Here is a 20,967-nt window from a genome sequence, read left to right as displayed (position 1 = left end):
TCATACATGAATATCTACACCCTGAAACGAGATGTAAATGCGAGTTTGGAGTTAAGGGGATTATGCAGATATAAATGATCCCGAGGCTAATCTCTTACTGAATAATTCTAGAGTCTATTTGCAAAATAATACCCCCTAGTTAATATACCTCCAAAATGAAATACCATTGCTAATGGTTCTGATGAATCCGGGATATATACCCTGTGTTATTAAAATACCTAGCATTACCGTGGCGCTGTCCAATAAATATGGTGCTGAATGTGCTTCAAATTGTATCACACAGTACCCATTTAAGTGTATGATGGAAAAAATGCGTGTGTTAATATCTGGAGCCAAGATGGAGTGTAAATGCGGGACAAAAAAGGGGCTATAAAGGTATTTTTGGAGCCAATCACATACTAGATATTTCATGGAATAAAACTTTCAGAATAAACCCCCTAGTTAACATACCTCCGTAGTCACCCACCATACCCATTGGTTTCAATGAGAAAAAATAAATATATGTAATGTGTTGATGAAATACCTCTCATTGCCGCCAACACTATCCATAGTCTGTGGTGCTAAATATGTTTCAAACCAAAGCATTCAATGCCATTTGTGGTAGATAATTCTGGAGTATAACCTATACAATAAGTCCCCCCCCCCCCCCCGTTAATATACCTCTCCAACGACACATTGCATCTATTGATTCTAATAGATCAGAGATACAAGTGGATACAAGTGGAGCTGTCCATAGTATGTGGTGCTGAATGTACTACAAGCTGTCACATTCAATGCCAATTGTGTTGAATACTTCTAGAGTGTAGCCTGATATAGTAAGTCCTCTTCTAACTGATATGACTCCACAGCGGAACGTTATTCATATAAATTCTGATAAACATAAATACATGAAGAATGTTACAGAAATGCATCAAATTACTGTTAGCGCTGTCCACAATGTGTGGTGCTGAATGTGCTTCAAGCCACGACATTCAATGTAATGTGAGGAAAAAGCCGTGGAACTGTTAGTGACAGTCTATAGGCATCCTCTAGGGGCAGAATTGGATATGTATGTAAGGAAATGATATGTAATTTTGTTAATTCAATAGTGAAACATAAGTTCCTTCTTAACATTGAGGCCTAACGGAAAACGTGTTTCCAGATTGTAAATCCAAAAAGCCTCCCTCGTCAGAAGGCGGTGCCTGATGTTACCCCCTCTTGTAGTGCCCCTAACTTTCTCAACTGCATAACAGCAAAACGAACTGGTGCATCGATTATGATGAGAGATGAAGTGTCTGGCTATGTTTGAGATGTTCAAAATATTTGGATTCCTGATATAACCCAAGTGTTCTAAAACCCGTAGTTTGAATTTTCTTATTGTGCATCCCACATACTTTAAGTTGCAACTGGTACATTCAATGACGTAAACTACGTTATTGCTGTTGCAGTTGATGTAAGACTTAATAGGGAAATTGATGTTTCCTGTGGAGTTTGAAAACTCTTTTGTGATCTTAGAAAAACTACAAACTTTACAGGGTTGTGTTCCACACTTAAAATATCCTTTATGTGTTAACCATGTGGGTTTAGGGAGACTAGTTGTTAATAACGAGGGGGCTAGCATGTTTCCGAGAGTAGGAGCCCTCCGTGACACTACTCTGCATCCATTCCTCAAAACCTCTTCCAATTTGGCATCTTCATATAGCAGAGGAATATATTTGAGCACCATATTCCTAATAAGATTAAATTGGTTACTGTACTGCAGTACCAATGTTGGTATGTTGGGGTCTATTCTCCTAGATTTTTTGGTATCTGCCTTATGTTCAGATGACAAGAGAGAGTCTCTATCTTTGGCTTTAACAATCGTTTTAGCCCTCTCAAGTGTCCAATTCCTATACCCACGTGCCGTTAGTCTGCGACATATCCTTGATTCCTCTCTGGTATATCCTATCTCTGTGCTACAGTTCCTCTTAGCTCTTGTTAATTCACCCACTGGTATTGCCGAAATTGTATGTCTTGGATGGCAGCTAGTGGCGTGTAATAAAGTATTACCTGATATAGGCTTATGATAAATTTCTGTACACACCTTAGATCCGATCTCAGAACTGAATCTGATATCCAGAAAATCAATAGTAGTGTTATTGGTGTTATAAGTAAATCTAAGATTCAGATTGTTGTCATTGATGAAAGCCATAAACTCCGGTATGGCAGACACATCACCCTCCCATATCAATAGGAGGTCATCGATGTATCTGCCATACCAGTGGACATGGCCCGCATATGGATTAGTAGTAGAAAATAAGATGGATTCCTCCCACCAAGCCATGACCAAATTAGCCAGGGATGGAGAGAACTTGGCTCCCATAGATACCCCTCTCTGCTGGAGATAAAATGTACCTGCAAAATTAAAATAGTTGTGTGACATGAGGAAGTTCGTCACTTCAACTATATAACCCTGCAGTGTCAGATCGTATCCACTATATTTATACAGATGATAGGTGAGGGCTTTGATAGCAATCGAGTGTGGAATACTGGTGTAAAGAGAGACCACATCGCAGCTTAGCCGCGTGTGGTCTTGATTCCAAATTTTGTTTTGAAAGATGGATAGCACATCTTTCGTATCCCGCAGATGACCGGGCACCCTTAAAACAAGTGACTGTAAGTGGCAATCCAGCCATTCTGAAATTTTCTCCGTCAGAGACCCTATACCCGATACTATGGGCCGCATCGGGGGAGGGATGATGCCCTTATGTGTTTTTGGTAACGTAATAACTCGTATAAATTCAACTCCAGTTCACACAGGGTCAGTTTCAGTTCGACTGAACTCGAAACAACTGATGGAGCGGAGGAAGAATCGGATCCTGAAATGGCTCAAGGAGCGCGTACATTTAAGTCCCAGTATGGCAGCAAACGGGACTTTTCAAAAAACGGGGGAAGAGGGGGGGCAGGAAACACAAATCAAATGGATATCATCCAACCCAGGAGGTTGAGGAATCACAGATGAATTAAGTCAGCCTAAAAATTGTGTAATATTTTTTGCTTTTAATGTTTCGCAAATATAACATCTGTGATATATATTGTATGCATTGTGAGGCCAATACTGCTTTGCCTGCTGTATAATTTATACGATTTGAGGTATTGTACGTAACACCTAGTAGTCTGAACAATTCCATCTATATTTAGTTATTGTTTTTTGCATGGAGTGTATAGGTCCATAAATTTTTCAGTATACAATACATACCTCTTTGATTACATACACCTATGCCGGTTTTTCCTGCGGGTACACCCTGCCTGCAGTAACAATCAGCATATAGGGTTAATCACTCACCTGAACTTTTCACACTCATTATCTACGTATATCTAGCAGGCAAGGCAGGATGTGCTTTCTCATTTCTTTGCCATGAGTAAGAGCACAGCTCGTGCTTGAAACGCGTAGGCCAGGGCAAACCGCCTACTATCTACATATATCTTGGGACTGCGTCTCCCTTCAATTTTAATCCTAATACCCCAATAAAGGTGGGAATACTGCTTCCTTTTTAAACCCAAAGTACGACTCAGCAAAGTATCAGTCTCCCAGCTTTATATTCTGCCATATTGGCGTGTTTCTAAAGTATCCAACCGCCAAAAATCTCTTAGATGCCATATTCCATACCATGGTATACATATATAATGAGGGAAATTCCACCCTATATCTTCTCCCCATTCCAGATTCCAAAATTTTAGGCATGGTGTAGTTTTGCCACATTGGAAATCTGTATCTCAAAGCCTTGACCCAAACACTTTCGGTTTCTATATAGAGAATCTTATTGACTTGTGCAGCAAGAAATAGTCTTTTATTATCGGAACTGCCAAACCACCACTATTGAGTGATTTCTTTAGCTGCTCTAGTTTTATTCTAGGTCGTTTCCCTCTCCAAACCAATTCTGAGAATAGACAATCAACTGTTATATATATATCATGTCTGTCATCCATATTGGACTGTTCATCAAGACATACAAAATCTTTTGTAGTAAGATAGTTTTATTCATTGCCACCCTTGCCGCCAACCCGAGGTCAATTTTTTTTTAGATCTGGATCTTTTCTCTTACATACTTCAAAAGTGGGGCTACATTAAATTTATCATATTCCTTAATGTCGCACGAAACATTAATCCCTAGATATTTGAAGTGATCAGTTTTTTGTTAATCTTCTTAACTGCCCTCCCGTTATATGTCCCTTTTCATCAATTGGTGAGATGGATGATTTACCCCAATTAATACTGACATCTGATATTTTATCAAATTCATCAAATAACTTGAACACTATCCTATTAGAGGCATGGGTACCCATAAACTATAAAACGTCATCCGCAAACAAGGCTATTTTTTTCTTCCTCCCTTCCATATTTAAAACCCACTATTTCAGTACATTTCCTTATATAGCTTGCGAAGGGTTAAATTACTAGATGAAAGACCAATGGAAATAGAGGACAACCCTGCCGAGTTCCTCTATCAACTTAAAGGGCTCAGATGTTATTCCATTTATAAGAATTCTTACCGCTGGACCATTATATAGCAGTTTTATCCACTTTCATAAGTTAGGCCCTACTCCCATATAGCTCAAAACATCCCACATAAATTCCCACTCTATAGAGTCAAAGGCCTTGGCTGCATCAAAAGACATTATTACTCTTTCCCCCTGATTATCCGGCTTTAACTGGATATTCTGGTATAGTCTAGATAGGTAATCCATTGTAGATCTAACCATCATAAATCCAGCCTGATCTCTGTGGACTTAATCCCCCACCACCACTTTGAATCTATTTGCCAGAACAATAGCAAGAATCTTAGCATCCGTATTCATTAACGAAAGTGGTCTATAGGAGTCAATGAACAACGGATCTTTTCCTTCTTTTGGAATGAGTATTATCAAAGCTTCTCTCATAGAATCAGGTAAGTAACCAACCTTAAATGCTTCCTCATAGGTAACTAGTAACTCTGGCAACAAGATTTCTCGATATTTTTTATAGATCTCAAATGGGAGTGAGTTTAAACCCGGGGTCTTTCCATCTGGGGATGCAGCCAAGTCCCCGCGCCAACTCCACCAAGGAAATTGGCGCCTCCAACCACTCTTTCTTTTCCTCAGACAATGAAGAATGCCCTATTTTCAACCAGAACGCCACATTCTCTTCCATTGACCCCTTCCCCCTTGAAAGATAGGTATTCTTAAAATAGGAAAGAAAAGCTGCTCCCACTTTTTCTGACCCCACCACAATTTTTTTCCTTCTCATTTTTTTTAAAAACTGAAATACACACTTTTGTTTTTGGGCCTTAATAATCCTTGCCAACCTTTTCCCAGGAGTTCCTATTTCCACATCAACACTATAGCTCAAAAGAAGTTGGTCTTGTTGTTCTTTAAGAACCAAATAATTGTCATAGTTGTCTACAGCCTTTTGCCAGGTCTCAAATTTTTTCCCTGGATGGACAATACACTACATCTTCAGTTTGGCTTACTTTCTTCTTTAGGATGAGTCCCTCTTGTTTAACTTTCTTCTTATAGTGACTAATTTCTCTAATCAGTGCCCCCCTCAAATATGCCTTCATGGTATCCCATACAATCAGTTGTGATGCTGTGAACTTATTAACTCTAAAAAATTCATTTAACCCACTTTCTATATTTCCCAGTGAGTCTATTAACCTGTGTTATTACCCAGTGCACATACTAACAATAAAGGTGCATAGTCGGAAATCCCCTTAGTTTCATACTCAATCCTTTAAATAATTTCTAGTGCAAGACCATTTCCAAAACAATAGTCTACTCAAGAAAAAATTACATGTGTCTTTGTATAGTAAAATACTTTGTTTCCCCCGAGTGTCTCTCCCTCCAAATGTCCCTACCTGATATATTTCGCAGCGGACATTCCAGACGAAAAACTGCACCAGAATTTGGTGCGTTTTTTTCGGGTGGAATTCCCTGTGGCCGCCAGGGCGGATGCGTTGTGTAACTTTACGAAACGTATCCGCCCTGTGTGAATGTAGCCTTACAGCAGGGGTCTCAAGCGCGTGGCCCGCGGGCCGCATGCCGACCATGGGGCTGTCATCTGCGGCCCGCGGGACACAGAGCCGCTAATATCGGCTCTGCTCCGAGACTCTGGAATTCCCTGACATCGCTGTCCACATATGAACAGCGATGTTATTTAGCCTTTCTACAGCCCGGACCCCTTCCCTTAAAATATAGGGGAAGGTGTCCGTGGGCTATAGAAATTAATTGGTCATTACTTTGATCTGCAATTACGGTCAGTAATTGCGGATCAAAATTACGACCGTGTGCATGGAGCCTAAGTTTTATTTCTAACATGACATATTTGTATTTTAAAGTGAATCTGTCATTTCTCATGTGCTACTCTTTCTGAGGAAGGCATAGTATAGTGGAAAAGACGCTGAGCTTAAGGATATGTTTTCTGATTCAGTATTTTCATGTAAAAATTGTCAGTCATACTTCCCCCGCCAACTCATCTAAGAAAAACTGAGACTAAATAACTCTTAGGCTGTGTTCACACGGGGCGGATACGCTGCATAAAAGCAGCTGTGCGATGCAATTGAATTCCAGGTGAAAAAGTGCACCAAACTGGTGCAGTTTTTCGCCTGCAATGTCCGCTGTGGAAAACTGCAGCACTTAGACAGCCTGCTAGCGGGCCGGCCTCCTGGGATGACGTTTCATCCCAGGAGACCGCTGCAGCCTGTGATTGGCTGCAGTGGCAGTCAAATGGGATGAAGCGTCATCCCAGGAGGCCGCCCCTCTGACGTCATCCAGGCCGGTGATTGGCTGCAGCGGTCACATGGGATGAAATGTCATCTCAGGAGGCCGCGCTGGAGGGAGGAACACAGACTTCTGGGTAAGTATGAGATAATTATTTTTCTGAGTTGGGTGATTTGCGACAGGATAACTGCGAACTCGCCGCAAAAAATGCAACTACTGCTATTTGTTGCAGGTATTACCCCCCCATTGAATTCAAATTTTACCTACCTATGACACCTACCTATTCCTGTACCCAAACTAGTATAGGGGAAAGTAACGTGACAATACTGAGTTCAATTACGTTACTGATGTCACATTTTTGGCCCACCAGTGCACAGTGCCTTCTAATAGGGAATATGGACCGGGTTGTCCCGAGGAGAAAAGCCCATTTAACGTGCAAGCTACATATAAATAAACAGCAGTGGCAGAGCAAGGGTGGAATTAAAATTCTATTACAATTGACACGTCTATTTTGTCTGCTGTTTTTGATTCTTCTGAATAAGTTATTGCACTCTTTATTTTGCAGGCAGTGCTCATGAATACAGTGCTTGTCCTGATGACAGCATTTTTCAGAGTTTGGCTCGTTCATATTCTTCACCCAACCCTGCCATGTCTGACTTAAACAGGACACCATGTCGCAAGAATGACGATGAAAGCAGCTTTGTGGATGGAACCACTAATGGTGCAGCTTGGTACAGTGTTCCTGGAGGTAAGCTTTACCCATGGCAGATAGAGGATTGTGAAACGGAATGAAGCCACAAATGATAAATGTGGCCAAACTTATGCTTGTATATTAGAGAACCTGATATTGTGTGAAACTGCAGCCTTCAGACATACTTCTAATATTGAAATCTCTCTATATTAACTGAAGCAATTCAACAAAATAAAGGAAATCTGCTGGGAAGTCAAATTTTCTTGTAGCTTCCTTGCAGCATACACAGTATTAAGGCAACCTGTATCCTATTGATGGACTCGCAGGGTAATGGTTGGGAATCTTCTGCTTCTTCATGTTGTCTTTAATGAGTCAGCATATATAAAGCCTATGGCCCATCTGCATATTCAATTTAAAGGGGTTGTCCAGTTTCAGAAAATTTATGTTATTTGTTTTATAATTAAATGTTACATAATTTTCCAATATACTTTCTATGCTAATTTCTCACGGTTTTCAATCTCTCTGCTTGTTGATATTCAGTAGGAACTTTCATTGTTTACTACCAGCGGATAAAATTCTATCCATGGTCATGTGATGGACACACAGGTGCTGGGATCGTTACAGGGTCATGTGATAGACACACAGGTGCTGGGACATAGACACAGCTCTGATACACATACTGTAAGGGTATGTTCACACGCCCTATTTACGGACGTAATTCAGGCGTTTTTCGCCTGGAATTACGGCTGAAAAAACTGCTCCAAACCATCGGCAAACATCTGCCCATTGAATTTAATGGGTCTTACAGTGTTTTGTGCAGACAGGCTTTTTTTTTACGCGGTGCTGTCAAAAGTGCATGTCACTTCTTGGGACGTAATTGGAGCCGTTTTTCATTGACTCCATTGAAAACAACTCCAATTACGTCCGTAATGGACGCCGCGAAAAACGCATGCACTTGCAAAAACGTCTGAAATTCAGGAGCTGTTTTCGCCTCAAAACAGCTCCGTAATTTCAGACGTATTTTACGTTTGCGTGTGAACATTGTAATGTCGGGGTAGGGAGACAGACAGGTGAGCCCTAATCTACCCGCCACTCAGTCCCTGCCTACTTGCAACGACCCGCCCTAGGCGACGGGGTACAACTGGGCGACGGTCCCTACACTCAATAGGTGCACGACAGACAAACAGACAAGGGTACAAAGAAGCCAGGGAAATGGGGAAGCTGCCCACGGGGACACCGTGAGCAACAAGCGAAGTGAACGAGCCGAGTCAAACCAGGAGATGAGTGAGGTACAAAAACGCAGAGCAGAAGAGTGGTCAGTAAAGCCAAGGTCAATCACAAGCAGAGGATCAGTAGTTCAAGAAGCTGCAGAAGGGCCAGGAAACCAGCAGAGAAGAGACACAAGCAAAGGAGGAACAGGAAAGGCAGATATAAATAGACAGAGGGCGGGAGCTAGCTCCATCTGGCCAGGCTGTGATAGGCTCTCCCGCTCCTAAGCCTGCCATCCTGGGTGGTGGAAGATGGAGTCAGTCTCACAGACATAGAAGCAGGTGCAGACTGATTAACTATGGGCGTCGACACAGAAGTTGTGTCTGGCAGATCCTTTACAGTACCCCCCCTTTTATGAGGGGCCACCGGACCCTTTCTAGGTGGACCTGGTTTATTGGGGAAACGAAGGTGGAACCTCCTGAGCAATACCCCAGCGTGAACATCCCGGGCAGGTACCCAAGTCCTCTCCTCAGGCCCGTATCCCCTCCAATGGACCAGGTACTGGACGGAGCCTTGGACCATCCTGCTGTCCACAATCTTGGCCACCTCGAATTCTACCCCCTCAGGGGTGAGAACAGGGACCGGAGGTTTCCTCGAGGGAGCCACGGACGGGGAGCAGCGTTTAAGGAGGGAGGCATGAAACACGTTGTGTACTCGAAAAGACGGGGGCAACTCCAGTCGGAAGGAGGCAGGGTTAAGGACTTCAATGACCTTGTATGGCCCTATAAACCGGGGAGCAAACTTCTTGGACGGGACTTTAAGGCGCACATTTTTTGACGATAGCCACACCAGATCCCCGACCACAAACAAGGGGTTAGCAGAACGTCTTCTATCTGCCTGAGTCTTTTGTATGCTCTGGGACGCCTCTAGGTTCTTCTGAACCTGGGCCCAGACTGTGCACAGTTCCCGATGAACGACATCTACCTCGGGATTGTTGGAACTACCAGGAAAAAGGGGGAGACCCCTGACGAGTTACTGACCCGGTTATTAAGGGAAAATTCGGCGAGGGGAATGAATGAGACCCAATCATATTGACAGTCAGAGATAAAACACCTTAAATATTGTTCTAGAGACTGGTTAGTCCTCTCAGTTTGGCCATCAGTTTCAGGATGGAAGGCAGAGGAGAAGGACAGATCAATCTCCAACTTTTTACAGAAGGCTCTCCAAAACAATGAAACAAATTGTACCCCTCTGTCAGAAACAATATTGACAGGGACCCCATGGAGACGCAGGATGTGTTTGACAAACAAGGTAGCTAACGTCTTAGCATTGGGTAGTTTCTTGAGGGGCACAAAGTGGCACATCTTACTGAAGCGGTCTACTACAACCCACACCACCGACTTGCCTTGAGATGGAGGCAAATCGGTGATAAAATTCATGGAGATATGGGTCCAAGGTTTCTGGGGAATGGGCAAAGAACATAGTAAGCCCGCTGGTCGGGACCTGGGAGTCTTGGACCTAGCACAAACTTCACAAGCGGCGACGTAGGCCTTAACGTCTTTGAGCAACCCAGGCCACTAATAGTTTCTGGCAATGAGGTGCTTGGTACCCAGGATGCCTGGATGGCCAGATAGTGCAGAATCATGATTTTCCCTAAGTACCCTTAGCCGGAATTGCAGGGGAACAAACAGCTTGTTCTCAGGAAGGTTCCCGGGAGCTGAACCTTGATCAGCCGCAATTTCAGAGACTAAATCAGAATCAATAGAGGAAACGATTATACCTGGAGGCAAAACACAAGCAGGATCTTCCTCCGAAGGAGGGCTGGCCATGAAGTTACGCGACAGTGCATCAGCCTTAATATTTTTAGACCCAGCCCTATAGGTGACCAAAAAGTTGAATCTGGTAAAAAATAACGCCCATCGAGCTTGTCTCGGGTTTAGCCTCCGGGCAGATTCTAGGAAAACCAGATTCTTGTGGTCGGTAAGGACCGTTACCTGGTGCCTAGCCCCCTCCAGGAAGTGGCGCCACTCTTCAAATGCCCATTTAATGGCTAAGAGTTCGCGGTTGCCAATATCATAGTTACACTCAGTGGGCGAAAACTTCCTGGAGAAGTAGGCACAGGGGCGGAGATGGGTGAGGGACCTGGTACCCTGGGACAAGACAGCCCTCACTCCCACCTCGGACGCGTCAACCTCCACGATAAATGGCTCCATTTGGTTGGGCTTAACCAGCACTGGGGCCGAGATAAAACACTTCTTAAGGACCTCAAAAGCCTGGACAGCCTCAGGAGGCCAGTGGAGGAGATCAGCACCTTTGCGAGTGAGATCCGTAAGAGGCTTAGCGATGACCGAGAAGTTAGCAATAAATCTCCTGTAATAATTAGCGAACCCCAGGAAGCACTGTAACGCCTTCAGGGAGGCAGGTTGGACCCATTCCGCCACAGCCTGGACCTTGACGGGGTCCATGCAGAATTCATGAGGAGTGAGGATTTGACCAAAAAACGGTATCTCCTGCACCCCAAACACACATTTTTCGGTCTTAGCAAACAGTTTGTTTTCCCGAAGGGCCTGGAGCACCTTCCTGACATGCTCAATGTGGGAGGACCAGTCCTTGGAAAACACAAGTATGTCATCAAGGTACACTACAAGAAATACCCCCAGGTAGTCTCTTAAAATCTCATTTATGAAATTCTGGAAGACCGCGGGAGCATTACACAACCCAAAGGGCATGACGAGGTATTCGAAATGACCTTCGGGCGTGTTAAACGCAGTCTTCCACTCAACCCCCTCTTTGATGCGGATAAGGTTATAAGCCCCCCGTAGATCAAACTTAGAGAACCATTGGGCCCCCTGAACCTGATTGAAGAGATCAGGAATCAAAGGAAGGGGATACTGGTTCCTTACAGTGACCTTATTCAAGTTTCGGTAGTCAATGCATGGCCTAAGACCACCATCCTTCTTCCCTACGAAGAAGAAGCCAGCACCTACCGGAGAAGTAGAGTGGCGAATGTAACCCTTGGCCAGGCATTCCTGGATATACACTCTCATGGCTTCACGTTCGGGACACGAGAGATTAAATATCCTACCCTTAGGGAGCTTAGCTCCTGGTACCAAATTAATTGCACAATCGTATTCTCTATGAGGTGGTAACACTTCGGAGGCCTCTTTAGAGAAAACATCAGAGAAGTCCTGAACAAACTCAGGTAGAGTGTTCACCTCCTCAGGGAGAGAAATAGAATTAACAGAAAAACATGACGTCATGCATTCATTACCCCATTTGGTAAGATCCCCAGAATTCCAGTCAAACGTGGGATTATGCAACTGCAACCAGGGAAGGCCTAAAACCAAATCGGACGATAATCCCTGCATCACCAGTACAGAGCACTGCTCCAAATGCATGGAGCCAACAAGGAGTTCAAAAACAGGGGTATGCTGTGTAAAATAACCATTAGCAAGAGGAGTGGAGTCGATACCCACTACCGGGACAGGTTTAGGCAAATCAATTAATGGCATAGCTAGAGACATAGCAAATTCCACAGACATAATATTAGCAGAAGACCCTGAATCCATGAAGGCACTGCCGGTAGTAGACCTACCACCAAAAGAGACCTGAAAGGGAAGCAAGATTTTATTACGTTTCATATTTACGGGAAATACCTGTGCGCCCAAGTGACCTCCCCGATGGTCACTAAGGCGCGGATGTCCTTCCAGCTGCTTATTCTTACGCCTAGGACAGTTGTTCACTTGATGCTTGTCATCCGCACAGTAGAAGCAGAGACCATACTTCCTGCGGAACTCTCTACGTTGTTGGGGGGTCACGGAGGCCCCGAGTTGCATAGGTACCTCCAAGTCTTCCGTGGAAGAATGAAGCAACGGAACCTAAGGAGGCATCATGGGGGAGTCAGAGGAGAAAACACAAACACGTTCAAGTCGTTGTTCCCTGAGACGTCGGTCAAGTCGTACTGCTAAAGCCATAACCTGATCTAGGGAGTCAGAAGAGGGATAGCTAACTAGCAGGTCTATCAGGGCGTTCGACAGACCCAATCTAAACTGGCACCTTAAGGCAGGGTCATTCCACCGAGAAGCTACGCACCACTTCCTAAAGTCAGTACAATACTCCTCAACAGGTCTCTTACCCTGACGTAAGGTCACCAGCTGACTCTCAGCAAAGGCAGTCTTGTCAGTCTCGTCATAAATGAGCCCGAGAGCAGAAAATAAAAGATCAACGGAGGAAAGTTCAGGGGCGTCAGGAGCCAAGGAGAAGGCCCATTCTTGGGGCCCGTCCTGGAGCCGGGACATAATTATACCCACCCGCTGGCTCTCAGAACCAGAGGAGTGGGGCCTTAAGCGAAAATAGAGCCTACAACTTTCCCGAAAGGAGAAAAAGGTCTTCCGGTCCCCTGAGAAACGGTCGGGCAACTTGAGGTGGGGTTCAAGAGGTGAGGTGAGGGGCACTACCAGGGTAGCATCAGGCTGGTTGTCCCTCTGAGCCAGGGCCTGGACCTGTAGGGAGAGGCCCTGCATTTGCTGAGCCAGGGTCTCAAGGGGGTCCATAGTAGTGTCAGGGACCAGGGTAGACTAGGTATAAGGGCTTGTGATTATGTAATGGGGTAGGGAGACAGACAGGTGAGCCCTAATCTACCCACCACTCAGTCCCTGCCTACTTGCAACGACCCGCCCTAGGCGACGGGGTACAACTGGGTGACGGTCCCTACACTCAATAGGTGCACGACAGACAAATAGACAAGTGTACAAAGAAGCCAGGGAAATGGGGAAGCTGCCCACGGGGACACCGTGAGCAGCAAGCGAAGTGAACGAGCCGAGTCAAACCAGGAGATGAGCGAGGTACAAAAACGCAGAGCAGAAGAGTGGTCAGTAAAGCCAAGGTCAATCACGAGCAGAGGATCAGTAGTTCAAGAAGCTGCAGAAGGGCCAGGAAACCAGCAGAGAAGAGGCACAAGCAAAGGAGGAACAGGAAAGGCAGATATAAATAGACAGAGGGCGGGAGCTAGCTCCGTCTGGCCAGGCTGTGATAGGCTCTCCCGCTCCTAAGCCTGCCATCCTGGGTGGTGGAAGATGGAGTCAGTCTCACAGACATAGAAGCAGGTGCAGACTGATTAACTATGGGCGTCGACACAGAAGTTGTGTCTGGCAGATCCTTTACAAACATACCCTAACTGGAACGATCCCAGCACCTGTGTGTGATGAACAATGAATGTTCCTTCACAGAAAACTGAGGAATTGATACAGAAATGATATTGGAAAATTCTATAACTTTTCATTATACAAAAAATAACATTAATTTGCTTAACCCCTTAAGGACACAGCCTGTTTTCGCCTAATGGACCAGGCCATTTTTTTTCTAATCTGACATGTCACTTTATGTGATAATAACTTTGAAATCCTTTTATTATTTCAAGAGATTCTGAGATTGTTTTCTCATGACACATTGTACTTTAAGTTAGTGGTAAAATTTGGTCGATACATTCAGTGTTTATTTGTGAAAAATACCAATATTTAGAGAAATTGTTTCTAAAATGTAGCATTTTTCTACATCCTTAACCCCTTAATGACCAGACTATTTTGGACCTTAATGACCAAGCTATTTTTTACGTTTTTCAATCGTCGCATTCCAAGAGCTATAACCTTTTTATTTTTGCGTCGACATAGCTGTATAAGGTCTTGTTTTTTGCGGGACAAGTTGTATTTTTTAATAGCACCATTTTTAGGTACATATTATTTATTGATTAACTTTTATTAACTTTTTTTGGGGGGGGAATAGAAAAAAATCTGAAATTTTGCCACGCTTTTTTGCGTCCTAAATCTACGCCGTTTACCGTGTGAAATTTACCAATGTATTTTTTTTTTTTGCAGAAAATCTGTTTTAATTAATCTTTCTTCTGTAACACAGAAGGCTTTAACAGAAAAACCTAACTTCGTATTTATTGCCCAGATTCTGCAGTTTTTATAAATATCCCACATGTTGCCCTAGTGTTCTACTGGACTGAAATACAGGCCTCAGAAGCAAAGGAGCACCTAGTGGATTTTTGCGCCTCTATTTTACTAGAATATATTTTAGGCACCATGTCAGGTTTGAAGAGGTTTTGTGGTGCCACAACAGTGGAAACCCCCCTAAAAAGAAACCATTTGGCAAACTACACCACTAAAGGAATTGATCAAGGGGTATAGTGAGCATTTTAACCCCACAGTTTTGTTGGAATTAGGATATAAAAATGAAAAACTAAATTCTTTCCAATAAAATGTAGAAATCTTCGATATTTACAAGGAATAAAGAATAAAAAGCACCCCAACATTTGAAAATTTCTCCAGATTACGGCAATAACCCATATGTGGTAATAAACTGCTGTTTGACACACGGCAGGGCTCAGAGGGGAATAAGCATTTTGCTTTTTGGAGCTCACGTTTTGCTGGAATGGTTTTTGGGTGCCATGTCGCATTTGCAAAGCCCCTGCGGGACCAAATGAGTGGAAACCTCCCAAAAGTGATCCCATTTGGGAAACTGCACCTCTGAAGGAATTTATTGAGGGGTGTAGTGAGCATTTTGAACCCAAAGGTTTTTTACTGAAATTAGTGGAATTAGGCTGTGAAAAGGAAAATCGACAATTTTTCTAATAAAATGTAGATTTAGCTGAGATTTTTCAATTTTGACAATAGATAAAAGAGAAAAAAAGCCCCCCAGCATTTGTAACGTGAACTCTTCTGAGCATGGCAATACCCCATATGTGGTGATAAACTGCTGTTTGAACCCACGGCAGGGCTTAGAATGAAGGGATCGCCATTTGGCTTTTGGAGCTCAAATTTAGCTGGAAGGGTTTGCGGCGCCATGTCACATTTGCAAAGCCCCTGCTGGACCAAATCAGTGAAAATCCCCCAAAACTGACCCCATTTGGGAAACTACACCCCTGAAGGAATTTATCAAGGGGTTTAGTGAGCATTTTGATCCTACAAGCTTTTTGCTGAATTTAGTGGAATTGTACTGTGAAATTGAAAATTAAATGTTTTCTGACAAAACGTGGACATTTTCATTTTTTACAAGGAATAAAGGAGAAAAAGCACCCCAACATTTGAAAAGCAATTTCTCCCGATTACGGAAATACTCCACATGTGGTCATAAACTGCTGTTTGGACACACCTCAGTGCTCAGAAAGGCAGGAGGGCTATTTGGCATGCAGATTTGGCTGGCTTGGTTTTAGGGCGCCGTGTTACATTAGCAAAAACCTGCGGTACCAGAGTACAGTGGAAGACCCCAAGAAGTGACCCCATTTTAGAAACTACACCCCTCAAGGCATTTATCATTTGCCTGGACATATTACAGGGCTCAGAAGTGAAGAGCACCATGCACATTTGATGTCTATTTTGGTGATTTTCACAGCATTGGCCCAAAATTGCAAGGCTCTGAGGTTAAATAGTAAAACAAATCCCCAAGTAGTGACCCCCTATTTTGGAAACTACACCCCTTAAGGCATTTTAAGGGATGTAGTTAGCATTTTGACCCCACAGGTGTTTTTTCATTACATATTAATGTGCAGCGGATGATGCAAAGTGAAAATTGCAAACTACCACTGATATGCCATTTTAGTGCACAATATGTTGTGCCCAGCTTGTGCCACTGAAGACAAATGCCTCCTAAAATGTTAAGTGGGTTCTCCCGAGTATGGCGATGCCATATCTGAGGACGTAAAGTGCTGTTTTGGAGCGCAGATTTTGCTTGGCAGTTGTTCTATTTGGGATTTTACTGGTATTTCAGTTTATAATGTGGAGGCATATGTAATTTGTGCGTCAGGGTGTATGTAAGCTGTGCGGAGTACATCATGGCATAATAAGAGGGTATAATAATGCGGTAAATAAATAGATGTGTGTCCGGTGTCGCACTGACACATTGGAACGCTCTGCACATTTTGCATCGCCATATTCTGAGAGACAGAACTTTTTTATTTTTTCACTCCTGGAGTTGTGTGAGGGCTTATTTGTTGCGGGACAATCTGTAGTTTTCACTAGCAGCATTTTGGGTTACATGCCATTTTTTGATCACTTTTTATTCGATTTTTTTTTTGGCAAGCAAGGTGACCAAAAACCAGCAATTCTGACAATGTTTTTAATTTTATTTATTTTTTTCAGTATCAACCATGGGCTATAAATGACAATTTTACTTTATTCTGCAGGTCGATACGATTATGGCGATACCATATGTATATAGTTTTTTTTTACGTTTTGCAGCGTCTGCACATTAAAATCACATATTTTTTTTTATATTTTTTTTGTCACCATATAGAGCCATGACTTTTTTATTTTTCAGTCAAAAAAGCTGTGTAAGGGCTTATTTTTTGCAGGAGGGGTTGTAGTTTTTATTGGTTTTGGGGTACATGCAACTTTTTGATCACTTTTTATTCCATGTTTTAGGAGGGGTGGTGATAAAAAAAATAGTGATTCTGGCATTGATTTTTAGTTTTTGCGGCGTTCACCATGCGGGAAAAATAACAGGTTTAGGGCTTATTTAGACGAACGTGTAATACGTCCGTGCAACGCGCGTGATTTTCACGCGTGTCGTATGGACCTATGTTAGTCTATGGGGCCGCGCAAACAGTCCGTGATTTTTGCGCAGCATGAGTCCGTTGCGTAAAACTCACGGCATGTCCTATATTTCTGCGTTGTTCGCGCATCACGCACTCATTGAAGTCAATGGGTGCGTGAAAATCACGCGCACCACACGGAAGCACTTCCGTGGGACGAGTGTGCTTCGCGCAACAGCTGTCAAACTATGAATGTAAACAGAAAAGCACCACGTGCTTTTCTGTTTACAAACATCCAAACGGAGTGTCATAATGATGGCGGCTGCGCAAAAATCACGCAGCCGCGCATCATACGGGGCTGACACACGGAGCTGTTAAGTGCCTTTTGCGCACGCATAATGCCGCGTTTTTTGCGTGCGCAAAACGCACACACTTGTGGGAATCCGGCCTTATAGTTTGGGTCGTTACGGACGTTATGTGTACGTTTTCATTTTTTTCCTATAATAAAAGATTTACAATAGGAAAAAAGTCAGTGTTTGTTTTTATTAACTTGAAACTTTTATTTTTACACTTTTATTCCACTTTTTAAACTTTTTTTTTTTGTCTCACTAGGGGACTCGGGGGCCTGCACCACTGATCTTTACTCTAATACATTGCACTACCGACGTAGTGCAATGTATTAGAGCTGTCAGTCATTCACTGACAGCAAGCCTATTAGGTCTCGTCTCTGGACCAGGAGGCCATTGTTAGACCTCCGGTTGCCATAGTGACAATCGGCATCCTCACGATCACATCTTGTTGATGCCGATCTCTACAAACCACTAAGATGCCGCAATCGCTTTTGATCGCAGCATCTAAGGGGTTAATGGCAGGGATCGGAGCTGGCTCCGTTCCCTGCCATTATAGCACGGTGTCAGCTGTAACATACAGCCGACACCGGCGGCTGATGTCGCAGGCTCCGCTTCTGAGCCTGCGCCATTTTTGTTTTGCGGCTGGAAGCCCTTTAGGCCCTGCCTCCGGGTGGGACCTAGCAGGCTTCTGTAATTGGCAGACACGAGGCCATTGTTAAGCCTCCGGTCTGCCAGAACAGCCACCAGAACCCCGTGATTTGCATTGCAGGGTTCCGATCTGCTAGGAAACACCATAGATGCAGCGCTCGTTTTGAGCGCTGCATCTAAGGGCTTAATCGGCCGGATTGGAGGCTAGCCCAGGTCCTGACCATGTCTCAGGGTGTCAGCTGTAATATACACCTGACACCCGCTGGCAATGTTGCGTGCTCAGCTTCTGAGCCCGCACCAGCAATACAACGTACCCATACGTTGTGTTGCGTTAAGTACTTAACGACAGTGACGTAATAGTATTTCGGATGTCGTTGAGGGGTTAAACCGAAGACATTTTCATCCATTGGCGGTCAACATAAACAATTATTTCCAACTAGTTTCACAAAAAACAAAACAGTATTAGTTAATGCATTAGATTAAGTTGAGGGAATTGTGATTATTAATTAGGGTTAGGCTGTGTTCATACAGTGCGATTAATTTGTGCTTTTTTTTCTTCGATTTTAAATTGCGTCAAAAAGTCGATTTGACTGCAACATATGAACACCCTTAAAATTTGTATATTTTTCCCTTCCCCTTTCCCATTCCTTGGTTGAACTTGATGGACACGTGTCTTTTTTCAACCGTACTAACTATGTAACTATATAATACCGAAATTCATTTGCATGCAAAAACTGGTTGATGCATTCCTGTGTTTTTTGTGTTTTTTTTGCGGTTCTTTACGTTCACAGGTGCGCATGTTAGACCTGTGTGGTATTTATCATCTCCTCATATCTTACAATTCTTTGCAGAGTACATTTTGTTTGCATAAGGCACCTGCTTGAGTACACATTTTTGTCACAAATTTGAATTTTCATTCAAAAGTGGCGTGAAAGTGGTTGTGTGTATAAATTATTACGTTGTATACACACAGTATGCTGTTCACGCTCAAAAGATTTTGGTAGTATAGTAGCTGTGCAAATTTGTGGATGATGGCCAGTTATTGTACGGCCTCTATCAGCATTTTTGAGAGCAGAAGCTTTTGTTTATGTAGACGTATGTGGTATATATGAACTTCACACATATTGATCCATTACACACATGGATCTACTGCTCGGATTTGCACTTTAGGCGCAAATGTATTTTCTGTTTGTCACAAAGTTAGGCCTTATTCACACGAACGTATAATACGTCCGTGCTACGCGCGTGATTTTCACACGCGTCGCACGAACCTATGTTAATGAATGGGGCCGTTCAGACTGTCAGTGAATTTCACGCAGCGTATGTGCGCTGCGTGAAACTCATGACACGTCCTATATTTGGCCGTGTTTCGCGCTGCACGCACCCATTGAAGTCAATGGGTGCGTGCAAATCGCGCATGCCACACGGAAGCACTTCTGGGTGATGCGCGCTACAGCAGTAAAAACTATGAATGAAAACATCTGTTTGTAAACATAAAAACAGAGTGTCATCATGATGCCGGCTGCGCGAAAATCACGCAGCCACGAACCATATGCTGATGACACACGGAGCTTTTGCGCGCGCAAAACGCACACGCTCGTGTGAATCCGACCTTAAGTGAAGGTAGACAACAGCACGTCAAGACAACTGCAATTGTCTGGTTGTCTGCTTTCAGGAAATATATAGGGTTCGGAGTGCACTCACTTTTTATGGTGTGTAATCCCTGTATTTTATAGGTTGTTACTTCTTTAAAATTTCCTGTTTAAAACCAGATTTTTGGTCTTTTCAACTCTGGTGATTTTATGAAGATATGTTGTTTTCCTTTTGTCAGCCGTGTATGCTATCACTCACAAGTACTTGGTTGTTATATGGCAGTTATGTAAACAGTTGAGCAGCACTCGCATGCGGGGCCTCCACGTCACATAGTCCCAACCTGGAAGCGGCCGCCACCTCACCAGTTGTGACCACTGTTCTCGATATAGGTGCGGATCCCAGAGCTTGGACCCACATCTACCTCCTATGGATATGCCATAAATGTCTGAGATTAGATTAACCTTTAGAAGTAATAACCACAGTGCCCCCATAGCAGTACTCCCATTACTGTGTTAGATACAAAGAGTGACATACCACATCCTGTGCCAGCCACAGAGCTCTCATATGTGTATTATACCACAGTGCCTCTATAATCCCTCCCTAGGAGTAGCAGGCAAAGTGCCCCAATCTAGTACCAACCACAGTTTATTCCTTTAAAATGTCTGCTCTCCCATTCCTTGCTCTAATAAATTGAAAAGCGCAATAAACCTTAACGTATCCTTTCCCACCTGCTGTTATCCATTGTGCTATGATTCTAGGTATGCAGGACTTCAATTACCTGAGCAGTAATTGCTTTGAGATCACTGTGGAGCTGAGCTGTGACAAGTTTCCACCAGAGGAATTGCTGAAGAATTACTGGGAAGAAAACAAGTACTCACTGGTGAATTACATCAATCAGGTATAATATATGGTTTATATATTCGATTTCTAAACCCAAATGTTAAGTTGATGGGCTTCTCTTGGTTGGGATTAGCCTCCAAAGCCCCTCTAGAGCTCCACAGAAAAATGAACTCCACACATCATCTTCAGACATTCAGCACAAAACGTGTTAGTTAAAAAGAAACTGTACTTTTAAAAGACTTTTGATATGTTTATGGTGACATATAGTGACATATCAGAAGTTTTAATTGGTGGGGGTCCTGGTGTTGACACTCCCACCATCGCTGAAACGAAGGTCTAGTAGCGCCCTGCACCCTTAGCTCCTCATTAAGCTGAAAACGGCTCAGAAGCTT

At 43.4% G+C, this 20,967-nt stretch overlaps 1 protein-coding gene across 1 annotated transcript in view; it reads left to right on the top strand.

The window, feature by feature from the left end:
* CPE (carboxypeptidase E) overlaps positions 1-20,967 on the top strand; it is an 82,379-nt gene that overhangs the window by 50,741 nt on the left and 10,671 nt on the right. Inside the window, exons 5-6 of the mRNA XM_075860270.1 lie at positions 7,280-7,462; positions 20,494-20,633. Coding sequence (XP_075716385.1) covers positions 7,280-7,462; positions 20,494-20,633 — 323 coding nt within the window. The remainder of the gene's footprint in view (positions 1-7,279; positions 7,463-20,493; positions 20,634-20,967) is intronic.

Source organism: Rhinoderma darwinii, chromosome 1, assembly GCF_050947455.1.
Source record: "Rhinoderma darwinii isolate aRhiDar2 chromosome 1, aRhiDar2.hap1, whole genome shotgun sequence".
Lineage (NCBI taxonomy): Eukaryota > Metazoa > Chordata > Amphibia > Anura > Rhinodermatidae > Rhinoderma > Rhinoderma darwinii.
Note: the sequence above shows the minus strand (reverse complement) of the source record. Positions and strands in the feature narration are given on the sequence as shown.